Raw genomic sequence first — 14,752 nt, forward strand, 5'->3', positions numbered from 1 at the left:
GTCGCCAGCTTGAGTGCGGGTTCATCTGGCTTGAGCAAAAAAAAAAAAAAAAAAAAGCTCACCAGTTTGGACCCAAGGTTGCTGGCTCGAGGTTACTCCGTCTGCTGAAGGCCCGCAGTCAAGGCACATACAAGAAAGCAATCAATGAACAACTCAAGTGTTACAACGAAAAACTGATGATTAATGCTTCTCATCTCTCATCGTTCCTGTCTGTCTGTCCCTATCTATCCCTATCTCTGACTCTCTCTCTATCTCTGTAAAAAAAATAAATAAATAAAATAAATAAATAAAATGTTATAAATGTCAGTGACAAAGATTTAACTGAACACGGTGTCAGGGACTACTGGAGATACTGGAGAACTACTCAGAAGTCTAAAATCATGATTTGGCTATTTCAAAGTAATAGAGATCGTAAGAGCTCATGAGAATAGCTACCATTCAGCTGAGTGCTATTATTTCTCAGATTGACTTTATGAGCTGTTTCTGTTTGAGTCTAACGTGTTCACATATATTTAAGACAATTAGAGGAATGTGCTCTGGCGGATCTGTTACTCTGGTGGGGATGAGAGAAGTAAATCAGTTGAAACTATATTAAATCTCACTTCAGGATGTTAGTTTATATAAAAAAGTAAGCATTCAGAATTACATTCTTTTTCTGTGTGTGTGTGACAGAGACAGATAGGGACAGACAGACAGGAAGAGAGAGAGATGAGAAGCATCAATTCTTCGTCATAGCTCCTTAGTCTCCTTAGTTGTTCACTGATTGCTTTTTCATATGTGCCTTGACTAAGGGGCTACAGGAAAGCAATGAACCCTTGATTAAGCCAGCAACTTTGGGCTCAATACAGTGACCTTTGGGTTCAAGCCAGCAACCACGGGGTCATATCTATGATCCCATGCTCAAGCCAGTGACTGTGGCTCAAGCTGGTAAGCCCACGCTCAAGCCAGCGACCTCGGGGTTTCGAACCTGGGTCCTCTGCATCCCAGTCTGACACTCTATCCACTGTGCCACTGCCTGGTCAGGTCAGAATTACATTCTTTTTGAGTTCATTTTTCGTCAACCACTTCTTCAACAACAGAAAGCTTTATGCCCAAGTGCCACCCAGACTTACGTGTCCATAGTGGCCTTCGTGACCACAGTTGTAGCAATACACTAAGGCTGATTGTCCAGAAGGGGTCTTCGGTTTTTTGGGTGGTCCAGGTTTAGTCTGCAACATAAATATTTGTAAGGGTTTATTAAATTTTAGAAGAAAATTAAAATATCATTCTTTATAAAAGGGCTCTTTTAGGTAAGAGTCCTCAGAAATATTGCCTCCTGGAGTTTAGTGTGGAGACTCACATTCAAAGGACGCGGTGTATATCAAGATAACAATTCTTTTATTTTCAACATCAATGTGTGCTTTCCTCTCCTTCCTGACTCCTCATTCCATTCAGCATGTACTCAGTACTGTGTTAGGTATTAGGTATCTCAGATAGAGAGGAATAATAGGCTAGCAGAACATGACAGGCAAAAATAGATAATGACAGGACAATGTAAGCACAGTGATAGAAGTATGTACACATATTAATGCAGTAGCAAGGGAGATCCAGCACTGGATGGGGTGAGGCAGTCAGGGAAAGCTTTCCTCAAAGTATGAAATTTAAATTTACTCTCAAAGAATTAGGTACAAGTCAAACGGAGACTCCTCAGTAAAGGGGGCAGCATGAACAATGGCATGAGGCGAAGGAAGAGTACACCTGCTGACAGGGTAAGACGTGGGACCAGGTGTGAGAAAAATGAGGCTGGAGAAAAGCATGGCAGAAACACAGAGGGCTTTGTAAGTTGTGTGAAGAAGCTGGGGCTTTATCTAGTGTTACGTGTAAGGCTTTAAGTGTAGGAGCAGAATAGTTAGAATTGTATTTTGGAAAAACCATTTTGGCTGTAGCTACAAGGAGGGTAAGTATGAGCAGGAGAAGGTTAGATGCAGGAGAAAGGCTAATGGCTATTAGTAATTCCCCGTGAGGGATGAGGACCCAAACCACAAGAGTGACAAGGATAAGGAAAAGTAATAGATTTGGGAATTACATGAGGAAATAAAGCTGGTACTTGAACATCGACAAGGTGAGAGGGAATGAGGGAAAGGAGAAATCAGGCTGCGGTCCAGGTTTCTATCTTGAGTGAAGTGGTGAATTGTGGTGCCAACAATTGACTCAGGAAAGGCAGGAGAAGAAGGAGCCAATGTAGAGGGAAAGATGACAAAGTTGGTCTTGGATACTGAGTCTTGGATGAAGATTGTACATCAAGAAGTTGTCTATGTAAGATTAAAACTTAGGGGAAAAAATAAAAAGCTTACGAAACACATCTGAAGATTAGATCTGAAAGTAATCTGCTTAACAGGGGAAGCTGAGATGACCAGAGGAACGGGACTGCCACAGCCAGTGTGAACAGCAGCAAGGTAAGGCCAGACCCTGGGCATAACACTATTTAAGGGGGAGAGAAGGAAAGGTTAAAGGATGCAGAGCCACCGGATAATAGTCACAGATCTTAGAGAGTAGTTTCAAGAAGGATGAGCTGATCTGCAAAGTTACTCTTCCCAGGTGGGTTCAGAACTGAGAAACATCATTAGATATGACAACTGATCATGGATAATCTTTATTGTGAGAATTCTGGAATTGGTGGGAAGGTAGAAAGTAGAAGGTAATAGGTTGAATAGTGAAGAGATGCACACGAAGGTGGTGAAACTATAAAGAAGGGCATGATTACCCAGAAATCCAGGAAGGTGGCTACTTCCAGGGGGACAAGAATGGTGCACAGAGGGTTTCAGGGTAGCTGCAATTTTCTATTTCTCGAATATAGTGGTGTTATATAACTAATGTATTGAGTTGTACATGTTTTATGCGCTTTTCAGCATGTATATTATATTTCACAATAAAAAATTTAAAAAATAAAGTAAAAAGTCAAAGAAAAGGAGACAGTAAGTCCTTGTGATTTTGAGAAGCATGAATAAGAATGGGCAGAATAAGACAAGGCAGTACCTGAAAGAGGTATATTGGTGAAGTTTGCTATTAGAATGGGAGAGACCTGAACCCATGCAAAAGCTAGTATAGATGGAGAAGTTTAAAAGGGAAGAGAAAGGGGAAAATAGATTGAGCAAAACTGCTGAAGCAGCAGGGGCTTTAAACTGAAGGAGAAAACCTAATCTTCCTTCTCCTCCTTACCCCATTTTTTTTGTTCTTGTTCTTTCCTTTTTTGGGGAGGGGAACAAGGGAGACTGGATGGTTGAGAATAAACTTGAATAAGTTTATTTCTTATGTTCTTTACTGGGATCCTGTAACAAAGAGGTGGTTTGTGAAGGTTTTATTTTTTTGACAGTGGGGGTTTTATTTTCTTGACAGTGGAAAATACAGGTCCTAATCTTCTTCAAACAACCTTAGTTTTAGCTCCTATTTCCTAAAATGGAATACTGGAGGATGACAATAACCCAGAAGATCTTTTCTACTGAAAATGACTACAAATGCTATACAAAATGGAATTTAAAAGCTCAGCTATTATCAATCGGGATATAATAGAAAACATAACCAACAAATGTCTTATATTCTCCAATAAAAAATGTGGTTCATAAATTAAGACTAGCTAAAAGTCAACAGTTCTAACAACTATGCACATAAGCAAATACCACTCATTATAGTGGTTTATAAATTAGTTTAGGTAGTAGAATACCAGGAAAAAGGAAATTATTAAGCAGAAATAATCTTTTCATCTGAAAAGATAAGTATGTTACTTGACTGTGGTACAAAATTACAAACCTGAGCAATGTTGTTTAAGAGAAAGAATAAAACCAAAAGAGATGGTGTCATGCATGTGAAGGTAGAACAGATAACGTTTCAAAAGCTACCAACGGCTCAAGTAACATGAAGACTAATGAAATCTGCTGGACTTGGCAATCAGGAAGTTGTTTGTAACTGCAAACTGTTGTGAGCAGTTTCATTTGAGGGGAAGGGTCACAAGTCAGACTGTAACGGGTTCATTACAAGTAGAAAGATGCTGAACAAGAGAACACAGATGACTTTTCAAGAAACTAGACTTTGCATGGGAGAAGGGAAGGGGACAAGTAGAGCAGAATGTAAATCCAAGGATGCCTCCACCGGTGCTGGGTATCAAAAAGAGTATATAGATGCAGTCTTTCGTTAATTGATTTAAAAAAATATTGAGTGCTTAATACATGTCAGTTAGTGTTCTAAGATTAGGTAACATAGAAATGAGCAAAACTAAATGAGAAACTCTAAATGGGATGGTCAGTCCTTATATCAAGAAGGAAAGTAGTATTCAACGACTGGGGGTATAGCATTCCAGGCATAAGGCACGAGGAACAGGTAGTGCAAAGCCCTAAACTGGGCTAAGCTTGCCATATATCAGTGTCTGAAAAATATCTGTAAACTCGGAAGTTTAGTTAGTGAAGGAAAAGCAGAAGAGGAGCTTCTAGAGGCGGAGTGGAAGCAGATCACTTAAAGCTTTATAAACCAGGGTGTAGAGTGTTGGATTTAAGTGGCATGAGAAGGCAGTCTGAAGCTAATAGTAGGTACTCACTAACTAGCTGGCAGCTGTTAGCAAACTATACCCGATGACAGAAAGGACAATCCACACTCCCCACAAATAAATGTTCTCTGAAAAACTGACCTGTGTTTATAAATTTTTCTATTTATATTTGTTTGTGCAAATGTATAGCAATTTATCCTGGAGTTAAGACTTCCAGATTCACTGATGAGAAGGACAATATGCTATGTTTGTTCCACTGGAATAAGAGAGTCCATTGACGCAAAAGGACAAGATGAATCAGGAAGTAGTGATGAAGTGGGCTGGTGAGAACCAAATTAGCAGGGATATCCAGGCATGAAACTTGAGTGCTATCAATATAAGTAGGGACTTCCTCATACCCCTACTGCAACTCTGGCTTCTCCTTAGGAGTACAGAATGCAGGAAAGTCACATTATTATACAACTCTCCAGGGGTCCATTCCCTTCACCTCCACACAGGGTAAAGGCCACCTTTATTTATGCTGTGCTGCTCCTGATCCACCTTCCCCTATGTCATCTCTAGTGTACTAAACTGGTTACTTATTATATAATTACCCACCTTTCCATTATAGCTAGACTGTAAGGTGCATGAGGGCAGGGATCTTTGCTTGGTCCACTATGTGCTCTTGTGCCAAGAGTCTAGCATAAATGTTGGCGGACTATGGCCAGCTGGACAAATCTGGCCAACTATTTTTGTATGGCTCACAAGGGAAGAATAGTTTTTACATTTTCAAATGGTTAAAAAAATATTTTGCAACACATAAAAATTATATGAAATTTAAAATTCAGTGTCTGTAAATAAAACTTTATTGGGACACAGCCTGGCACATCTGTTTACAGATGACCTGTGGCTGCTTTTCATGCTACAGGGGCAGAATTATGACAGAGACCACATGGTCTGCAAACTAAAATTTTTACTATCTGGCTCTTTACAGAAAAAGTTTGCCAATGCCTGACCTAGACCATAGTAAGCGCTCGATAAATAGGTGGTGAATAAGTAGGTGTTAAAGACTCCAACATTTCCCAGACTTTATTTTATTGCCTAAGTCTAAGGAAACGGGAAGTAGTCCCAACACTGCTCTGTCACTCTCTCCCCATGGAGAGCTCCTTCATCTCTTGGCTCAAATATCATCTTTTTAGAAAGGCCTTCCTGATAACCCTATTTAAAATAGCTAGCTCTCTCCAATTGGTGCTCTCTGTCCTGTTCACTGCCTTTTATTCAGAAACTCCTCAACACTTACTGCAGCTGATATACTATATATTTTACTTGTTTGTTTTGTCCATACCCCCACTCATAGGTATTTTGTCTGTTTTTAGTACCTTGCTGCCCCCCAGATCCTGGAACAGGGCCATGACATGTAGTAGCTCAGGACTAGGCATATAATAGTTTAGTAAATATTAATAAATGAATAATGAGGTAATGCATATGTAAAGTACATATGGGTATCCAATACATTTTAGTCATTGAAGACAACCTATAAAATGATGCTTTTATATATTAAAACACCTGAATAAATGAACATGACTTCCTAAGTGTCTCCCTGGCCTCACATTGAGAGTGTGGTATATACTCTGGCAGAATCAGGCAGGAGTTAGTAACACAGAGAATAGAAATTCAGTCTTAACAGTACTAGTGATAAAGAGATCCTTTTTAATCAAGATTTTGAAAGCATGTTTCAAGTTGACACATATTTTATTTGCAAACTAATCTCATTTAAAAAGCCTCAAATTTTGCCCACTGTTCATTTATGCCCGTGGATGAAGTGTAAACATTTGGATGTTCATTCATCTGAATAATGTCACTAGTTAAAAACTTCCATTATTACTAATAAAAATAGCAAACGTATTTATATTGTGCTATGAAATTCTAAGCTGTTTCACAATAATTAATTAGTAAATGACATGACAAACACTATCTACATACTCTCATTTTAATAAACTATCATGTACTAGGACTTAATAGGAATGAAATCAGCCTAGATCTTACCTAATTAGAGAACATTTCTGTATTAGAATACAGTACTGAAAACTCAATAACGATTTCCAGTGGACAAGTTTTCATACTATAATACAACAAAAACCTTACAGCTATTTAAAGTGGTAGAAATATAAATTTGTGATTCAAGACTTCTGCCTTGGAGCATGTCTTTATTTTTAATTAACAGTAGAGGTCCAATTTACAGCAGAATATGTCAACTGATTAGCTCTAAGTTTAGAGTTCTGTCATACACCTCTGTAATGCAGATGAAAAGTTAAATTCAGAGAACAAATGTAGTTATTTAGAACTTTTTATAAGTTAAAAAATTTACCTAAAGACTGACCTGATGGATACCAAATGAACTATTTATGAAAGCTGCTCTTCTTTTCTTCTTCTTTTTTTGTTACAGACATTTAAATAATCTATATTTGTAGGGTGATATCTTGGAGATTACTTTACTATCAATATATAGAAGTAATAACCTGGTAGATAGCATTACCTATGAAAGGTCCATCCCATCTGCTATTCTTGCTGAAAGCTTTTCATGCACCAGTAAACTCAGTAAATATCAGAAGATAAAGCATAAGCCTACCACGCCACGGATTTACTCCTAATGTCTCCTCAAAGTGCAGCCCGATGCAACGATTACAAATGATTTTCTTCTAACGTCATTTTACATAACCCTTTTTTCTGCATGAGTAGTTAGTGCGGAATGAATGAATGAATGCCATTAAAACAGTTAATCATTATCTGGGACACTGGCCTCACTCCCTTCACTACTAGGAATCTCCATGACAAAGGCCAAGAGATCAAAACGCCAGAGCTGCCTCAGTGTCCTATTCCTAACAGTAATTTTTTATGCAAATGAACCTGCTGGGCATCTCCCTCTGTGACCTTGAGCTGCCCTTATCTAAACTGACTTTGATCCAATGAGGCCTTGCATTTTGTTGAAGCTCATTACTATACAGGAAATGCAACCAATTTCACTAATTAAAGGGAATTTTCTACTTTCATGACCACAACATGGACTTATTTTTATGATCATACACATATGCTTAAAAACTAGACTATATGTTTTTATTTATTAATCCAGTTTATTAAATGAACATATATTAAAAACAAATATGTCAAGTACTAGATGTAAACGTATTCATAACCAAATGTAACTCTGAGTAAAGTATTGAGCTTTTAGCTCTGGTCTTTCTGAACAAGTCACATTTGTACTTGAACCTCTTAAATCCATATGCTTTTCATGTTTCAGAACCTTATTCTTTCAAAAGTTTTCTCAGTCAACTTATTTTTTCAATAAACTCACTAACAGCACAAGCCTCTCTTTAATATCTGTGTATTTAAAAAAAAATCCAAGTAATCATATAGAATTTTTCAAGAAAATGTTACCAAACCAAAAGCTTGCCATCGTGATCATAGTCCCCTTAATTGAAGAAGGAACCTAGTGGTATGAATCTGACGTTTGAGCAGAACAAAAGTTTGAATTAAAAATATACTCCCCCTGTTTAATCATGTTATCTTTCCTGCCTTCTCTAGAGATCACAGATAGTTTTCAAAGTATTTTGTTTAGTTTCATAAAGGGTAGGCAGGGAAAGAAGAATGAGTGTCTTCCCTTTCCTTTGGAATTGTTCAAGATATAGGTGCCAACAGAAATGTAAATGGTATATAGTCAAGAGAGTCGTATCTGAGGTCTAAAGGAATCAAAGAAAGAAATTTATAAGATGGGCCAAGCAGTGAACTGAACCAAAGCTGAATCTGTGAGTAGGCAAAAACGATGATCCCATATGACCAGATACAAATGATGCCCTGTCCCCCCTTTGAGTGTTTTCCTGGGATGAGGTCCTCCTCACACCTGGGGATCTGAACACAGGTCTTATTCCAACCACGGTTTTGGACAAAGCACAGCATTTTGGCAAATACACTATTACTTCCCTTTGAGGAATACTGGGAGACATTTTCTTTAAGCTAAAGGCTTTAAAATTATTTAAAAACAAAGCTTCCTTTAGGAATATTTTGTTTTTATTTTTTTCTCAGTGATAAGAAAAAGAATTCAATTGTATTCCAGTGGACACTGCTACTAATTTTCACTATATCCTAAAAATGCCTTTAAAGGCACTATATATAATGATATACCTATTTTTTTTTGTGTTAAAAACGATGTCATGTACCCAACAGACTCACAATCCATTGGGTAATTCTTTAATTAGGCAGATTTCTGAAACATGTATTATGTACACAACAGACCGGAACGTCTCCGTTGGAGCATTTTCTAGTCTATCGGGTGATTACATCATTAAGCCACACATGCTACGTAGAAAAAAAATCCTTATGAAAATTCATGAAAAAAATGTACAGCACATCATTAGCATGCAGCAGACGTGTATGCTTTTGATATTTTCTCTGTTAAAAAAAAAACCAACTACATGAAGTAATTAGTCCAGGTCATGAAAACACAGGAAAGGTACCAGATCTGGTGAAAATGAAAATTGCAAAAAATTGCATCTCTCATGGTTTCGCTGAGAGTAATTTTCTTTATTGGAAAATGGATTCTAAAACAGTGTTCCTCTGAATTGCAGCAGAATGAAGAGTGTTGCTTTATTGATTTGGTACTTTCTACACACACGTAACTTCCTCCCTACTCCTCTTTTGGATGCTCCTAAGTTTTACAAACCAATTGGCTGAAGGTTGCAAATGACCAGTGGGAAGATTATTAATTATTCAAGGCCTTACAGTACTGTATGTCTGTATACTTATATCTTCATTTTATGTAACCAAGAGTGTAAAGGATTGCATGAGTCTCTTTTTTAGTAAGCTGAAACTACACTAAAATAATATGAATAGAGGTAAACTATTGGTATAACTTCTAATACTAAAAAGATTATATATTAACAACAGTAAGCACCAGGCAACATCTAAGAGACAATCTATGTGAAGACTAAAAGAAACGAAACACAACTTTTCAAAAATAACTTATTAAACTATTAATTTATAAATTTCTTTTTATAAATAAGACCCCTCACCCCCCCAAAAAACAACAAAATGAAAACCTCAGTAAGCAGAGCACAATGAGCATAAGCAAGACAGGAAGGATCACAGTAATTCACTCCCTGAATGCTCCAAATCTTCATGGTTTAAAAAGCATCCCAATTTTCTCCAAAGGTAGTGGCATTTATTCACTGGGCCATAGCTAATTTTACATGGAATGCAAAAATGTTAGTTTAAGTTTAATTTACCACCCCATTTAAATATTTCCAATGTGGCTCTCAAATTGCAGAGCTATCCCTGTCTATTTTAATTTTAAAGTAAGTTAGCAAAGGCTTCCTTCTTAATCCCCAGAGACTACCTACATAGTGACACAAATGCACAAATTTATGACAGCAACATAATGCTCTTCTGAAGTAATGTGCAACATTAAGTGAAAATCGTTTCCTGGAAAGATATTATAGGTATCTATATTTTATTTGCCATCTTAAACATATCTGGGTCTTTATGGCCTTATTTTAAAAATGTATTTCCTTTTTATATTTCCTGGTGCAAATGGACTGCATAAATAAGCAATGTGCTATGAGGCTTCAGACCAGCAGATAAAACCTTTCAATTTTCATGCCAGCTTCTTCTTTTGTAATTCAAATCCGCCTGGAAACTGGCAGCTCTGAAAACTGAAACAAGCACTGCCACAAATACCTTGTAATGCTATCGACCTTGTCTGCCCATGCAGTGAGAAAGGGGGATGCGGATGTGTCTGCAGCCATCCAGATAACACAACTCATTTTTTGGGGGGGGACGGGTGGGGATAACAGAAGCCAGCCCCAGACTGTGCACCAAAAGCAGTCATTACCAGGCGTGCTAGAGAATAAGTCTCTTCAAAATACACAGTGCATTTAAAAACCATATACGAGGCCGAGCCACTGCTGTCATTACCAATTTTAATTTACCTCCTTCAGTTTGCCAGCCAGATAAACTCTTTAGTGCTGTTTTTTAATCTATTTGCCACATTTTATGTTTAAGATTATAGTAATATGGGCAGGAGAAGGAATCACTTTTAGGGGAAATAAAGAAATAGATCCGCTTATCAGTGCCCATCAGAAAGTTCATTAATCAGCCAGGCTTTGTGCCCTCTAAATTGAAAGGTTAAATAATCCTCTCAGGAATATTTCTCGGCCCCTCCGCCAATTGTCCGGAGAGGAGCTGCCATTCATAGCACGCGGGATCGGTGACAGGGTATCTTACCACTGTTTGGACCCCAAACAATGATGGACAAATGGCCTGGTTTACAAAGAACCTTTTAGTACATGGATGGAAAAGGACCACAAGCTTTGATGCGGGGTGGAGGGAAGAGGGGGGCACGGTGACAAGATATAGGGGAAGGGACAGAAAAGAACACAGACACATGTGAATCCATGGATATTTATCTGACTGTTTCCTGGGGTGGACTATAAAACATAGAATCCGTATTAATATGCATTTTCCAACCCTATTAAGTCTTTAACATATTCAAATCTACTTATACATACTGCATACAATTGTACACAGATCATCACTGAAAAAATTATAGACTAATAGAACCATAGCTTTATTATATTTATTATCCAATACACAGGGGATCCAAATAAACCCCAAGATTTTCATTTGTACCATGACTCCACATGACTTACAATACACAGAACACCCCCTCCCCACACACCAACCTGCTTATTCTACTGAAAAATGCTTTTAACCATCAATCACAAAGGCAGGGAGTTCCACAGCTGTAAGGACCTGTTTAAAGGGGGGAAGTAATGCATTTTTGCTTTTACAATATTCTCCATCTTAGCTCCTGCTTGTCTTAAAATAAAGAGCAAAAATAAAACAGGAATTCTCTTTGAAAGGATATAAATCCCATGCACCAAGAAAGTTGCTTAATTTTTGTATTGCCTTTTTTGCTGGACTTACAGGGGAATACGGGTGGGAATCTGCAAAAACAACTGATCAAGCTCTAACATCTCAACATTCTGCTGTGAAATCAGGCCGGTTTCTGGCATCAGTCATGTGAAGGCATGAAACAGTTTTACCTGAAGTGCAAAAATCTGATATCTATTTGTTTCATTCCTCATCTGAGTAACATAAACCCTCTACCCCAAGCAGAAAGTATTATAATTGGTGTTTGTGTATGATAATTATTCGACTTCATGTTATTCTCATTATTTCCAAAGGAAGCAAAGATTTATTTGCTTATGATAACTGTATTCAGATAACATCAAAATTAGCATTTAAGAATTGTACATTTATTAACCTAATATATATTTTCCAAAATGATATGATTATATCTTTATATGTCACATATTTTATACAGTCATTTTCATTAGGAAGGAAAGTAGCCTAAAGTATTTTTGTACTCTACTTTTATATGACTTTATGCTTTTTAAAACAACTCAAATTAAGAAAGTAATTTGTTTTCTATATTTAATTAAAAGTTACCTACATTTCTAGAACAGAAGACAAACATAAATAATTAGAAAATAAAATAAAAACTGAGGTAAATAATTTTGTTAACCAAAGACACTGCTTGTGAGTATTTTAATTTCTGTAACTATAAGAAGGAAACACTTTCAGGAGACAGAGAGTAACGAGGTCATTGTGAATATTCTCGTCATACGCATACAATGGTCGTCTCAAAGACATTACAATAATTAGAGCTTGGGCTATTGGTCTACAGGCCACCTCTACATGTATGAGGAAACTACGGGTGTGCCGCATGGCAGTTCCCATGTGTTGAACACGGGCTCTGTGCTAGGTACTGTGTCAGGTACTTTTACATTTATCATCTCATTGCCTGCTTACAACAATATCCCCATTTTTCAGATGAAGATGAATATTTTAACTAGGTTTGCACATCTAGAGCCAGAATCTGAACCAACATCTGATCCCAAAGTTGGCAACCTTTCCCCTATATTATGATAAAAAAAAAGAATTGTCTAGTAATTTCCTCAGAAATAAGTCTGCCCTTCCAGCCAATTCTATGAAATGTTTTTTTTTAATTTTTTTATTTTTCTGAAGCTGGAAACGGGGAGAGACAGACAGACTCCCGCATGCGCCCGACCGGGATCCACCCGGCACGCCCACCAGGGGGCGACGCTCTGCCCACCAGGGGGCGATGCTCTGCCCCTCTGGGGCGTCGCTCTGCTGCGACCAGAGCCACCCTAGCGCCTGGGGCAGAGGCCAAGGAGCCATCCCCAGCGTCCGGGCCATCTCTGCTCCAATGGAGCCTCGGCTGCGGGAGGGGAAGAGAGAGACAGAGAGGAAGGAGAGGGGGAGGGGTGGAGAAGCAGATGGGCGCTTCTCCTGTGTGCCCTGGCCAGGAATTGAACCCGGGACTTCTGCACGCCAGGCCGACGCTCTACCACTGAGCCAACCGGCCAGGGCCTCTATGAAATGTTTTTCTAAAGATTTCAGTAAAATAAGAAGGAAATAAGGCCTAACTGTAAAATAAGAAAATGTAAGAGATCTAAGAAAGACAAAATTGAGATTTTTATTGTACAAACTTAAGGAATGATCCAAAACTTAGTACCCCTAAACGAAAAGGCATGTGGGGTAATTCACAAATATTCAATACATTAATAAAAAATATTTACGTAAATGGTATTTATAGACATGGACATATTATAAAATTATAAAGAAGACCTTATAACCTAGCTAATAGATTTGGTTCTACATGATTTTGGAAAAAAGAAATGAAAATAATGAGATAGCTTTATTACCAATTAATTTATATATGTAAATTCTTTTTACAAAGCTTATTTCTGAATATTCCAATGGAATAATTCCTGTTTCTAAAGTGATCTACCAGTGTACTGGTATACCAATTAAGGTAAAGACCATTTTAATTCTAAAGATATAAAATTTTTTTCAGTTAAATGCTCTCTAAATATGGCACATTTTCTCCATATAATATTTTTGATATATCTAAAAAAACCAGAGTTGTTGGTCTTGAAGGACCACTGATGAGCTCAAAATAGCTAGGAGAAAATACTTAAAAATATACAAAAACATAACTCTCATGACCTCCTGGTATGTGGGGATCAGATGGCAAATAAATTTCAAGTATAAAATCTAAAGCATTTTATTAATAATTCATTAACTTTTGGTCATTCAAGAGGTTTAGGTTTTAAAACCATAATCTTAATTCAACTAAAGTTTACTATTGTAGTCTGTATCACAACAAGAAATATATCACTAGTTCAGAGACTGTTCATGCCAGTAAGTCAAGGGGTTCTTTCAGGAGTCTTTTCATGCAGATTATTCAAATGATTAACCAAAACCCTTAAAGGTTATGGTTGATTATAACTGTCAGTATTTAAGTGATTCTGTTAGGAATTACTGTAAATCTATGTCATTCACATGCATACCTACTAAAAGGAATGTTTTAATACAAAATGTCATCGGTCCAGTATACTTTCTTTAGTTGTATTATTTCCACTGAAATGTCCAGAGAATATTATGACAAGTTTAATCATCTGGAATATATTTGTTTAAGGAATGACACGAATCACCTGTTCAAAGTACAAATGAAAAATAATCACTAAGATTTGCTAAAAATATTCTACAAATTACTTCTAAGCTTGTGATGTGTATTTAACATGGCAAAGAATAGACACTATTCCATATTTTTAAATTAAAATTTATTATACAGTCAGATACTGTACAGTTTTAAACTGCATGAACTTTTAAAATTCTCAGACTAGGCCCTGGCCGGTTTGCTCAGTGGTAGAGCGTTGGCCTGGCGTGCGGGGGACCCAGGTTCGATTCCCGGCCAGGGCACATAGGAGAAGCACCCATTTGCTTCTCCACCCCCCCCTCCTTCCTCTCTGTCTCTCTCTTCCCCTCCCACAGCCAAGGCTCCAATGGAGCAAAGATGGCCCGGGCGCTGGGGATGGCTCCTTGGCCTCTGCCCCAGGCGCTAGAGTGGCTCTGGTCGTAGCAGAGCGACGCCCCGGAGGGGCAGAGCATTGCCCCTGGTGGGCGTGCTGGGTGGATCCCGGTCGGGCGCATGCAGGAGTCTGTCTGACTGTCTCTCCCCGTTTCCAGCTTCAGAAAAATACAAAAATAATAAATAAATAAATAAATAAATAAATAAAAATAAAATAAAATTCTCAGACTACCTGTTTGTAGTTATTTTGTCATAATAGAATCACTTTCTCCAAAGTGTGGAGTTGTGAGTAAAAAAAATATACT

The 14,752-nt window shown here is 37.7% G+C and overlaps 1 protein-coding gene across 2 annotated transcripts in view; it reads right to left on the bottom strand.

The window, feature by feature from the left end:
- ZCCHC7 (zinc finger CCHC-type containing 7) overlaps positions 1 to 14,752 on the bottom strand; it is a 253,674-nt gene that overhangs the window by 15,855 nt on the left and 223,067 nt on the right. For both annotated transcript variants that reach the window (XM_066367651.1, XM_066367652.1), the window contains exon 7: positions 1,113 to 1,208. In XM_066367651.1, coding sequence (XP_066223748.1) covers positions 1,113 to 1,208 — 96 coding nt within the window. The remainder of the gene's footprint in view (positions 1 to 1,112; positions 1,209 to 14,752) is intronic.

Source organism: Saccopteryx leptura, chromosome 2 (genome assembly GCF_036850995.1).
Source record: "Saccopteryx leptura isolate mSacLep1 chromosome 2, mSacLep1_pri_phased_curated, whole genome shotgun sequence".
Lineage (NCBI taxonomy): Eukaryota > Metazoa > Chordata > Mammalia > Chiroptera > Emballonuridae > Saccopteryx > Saccopteryx leptura.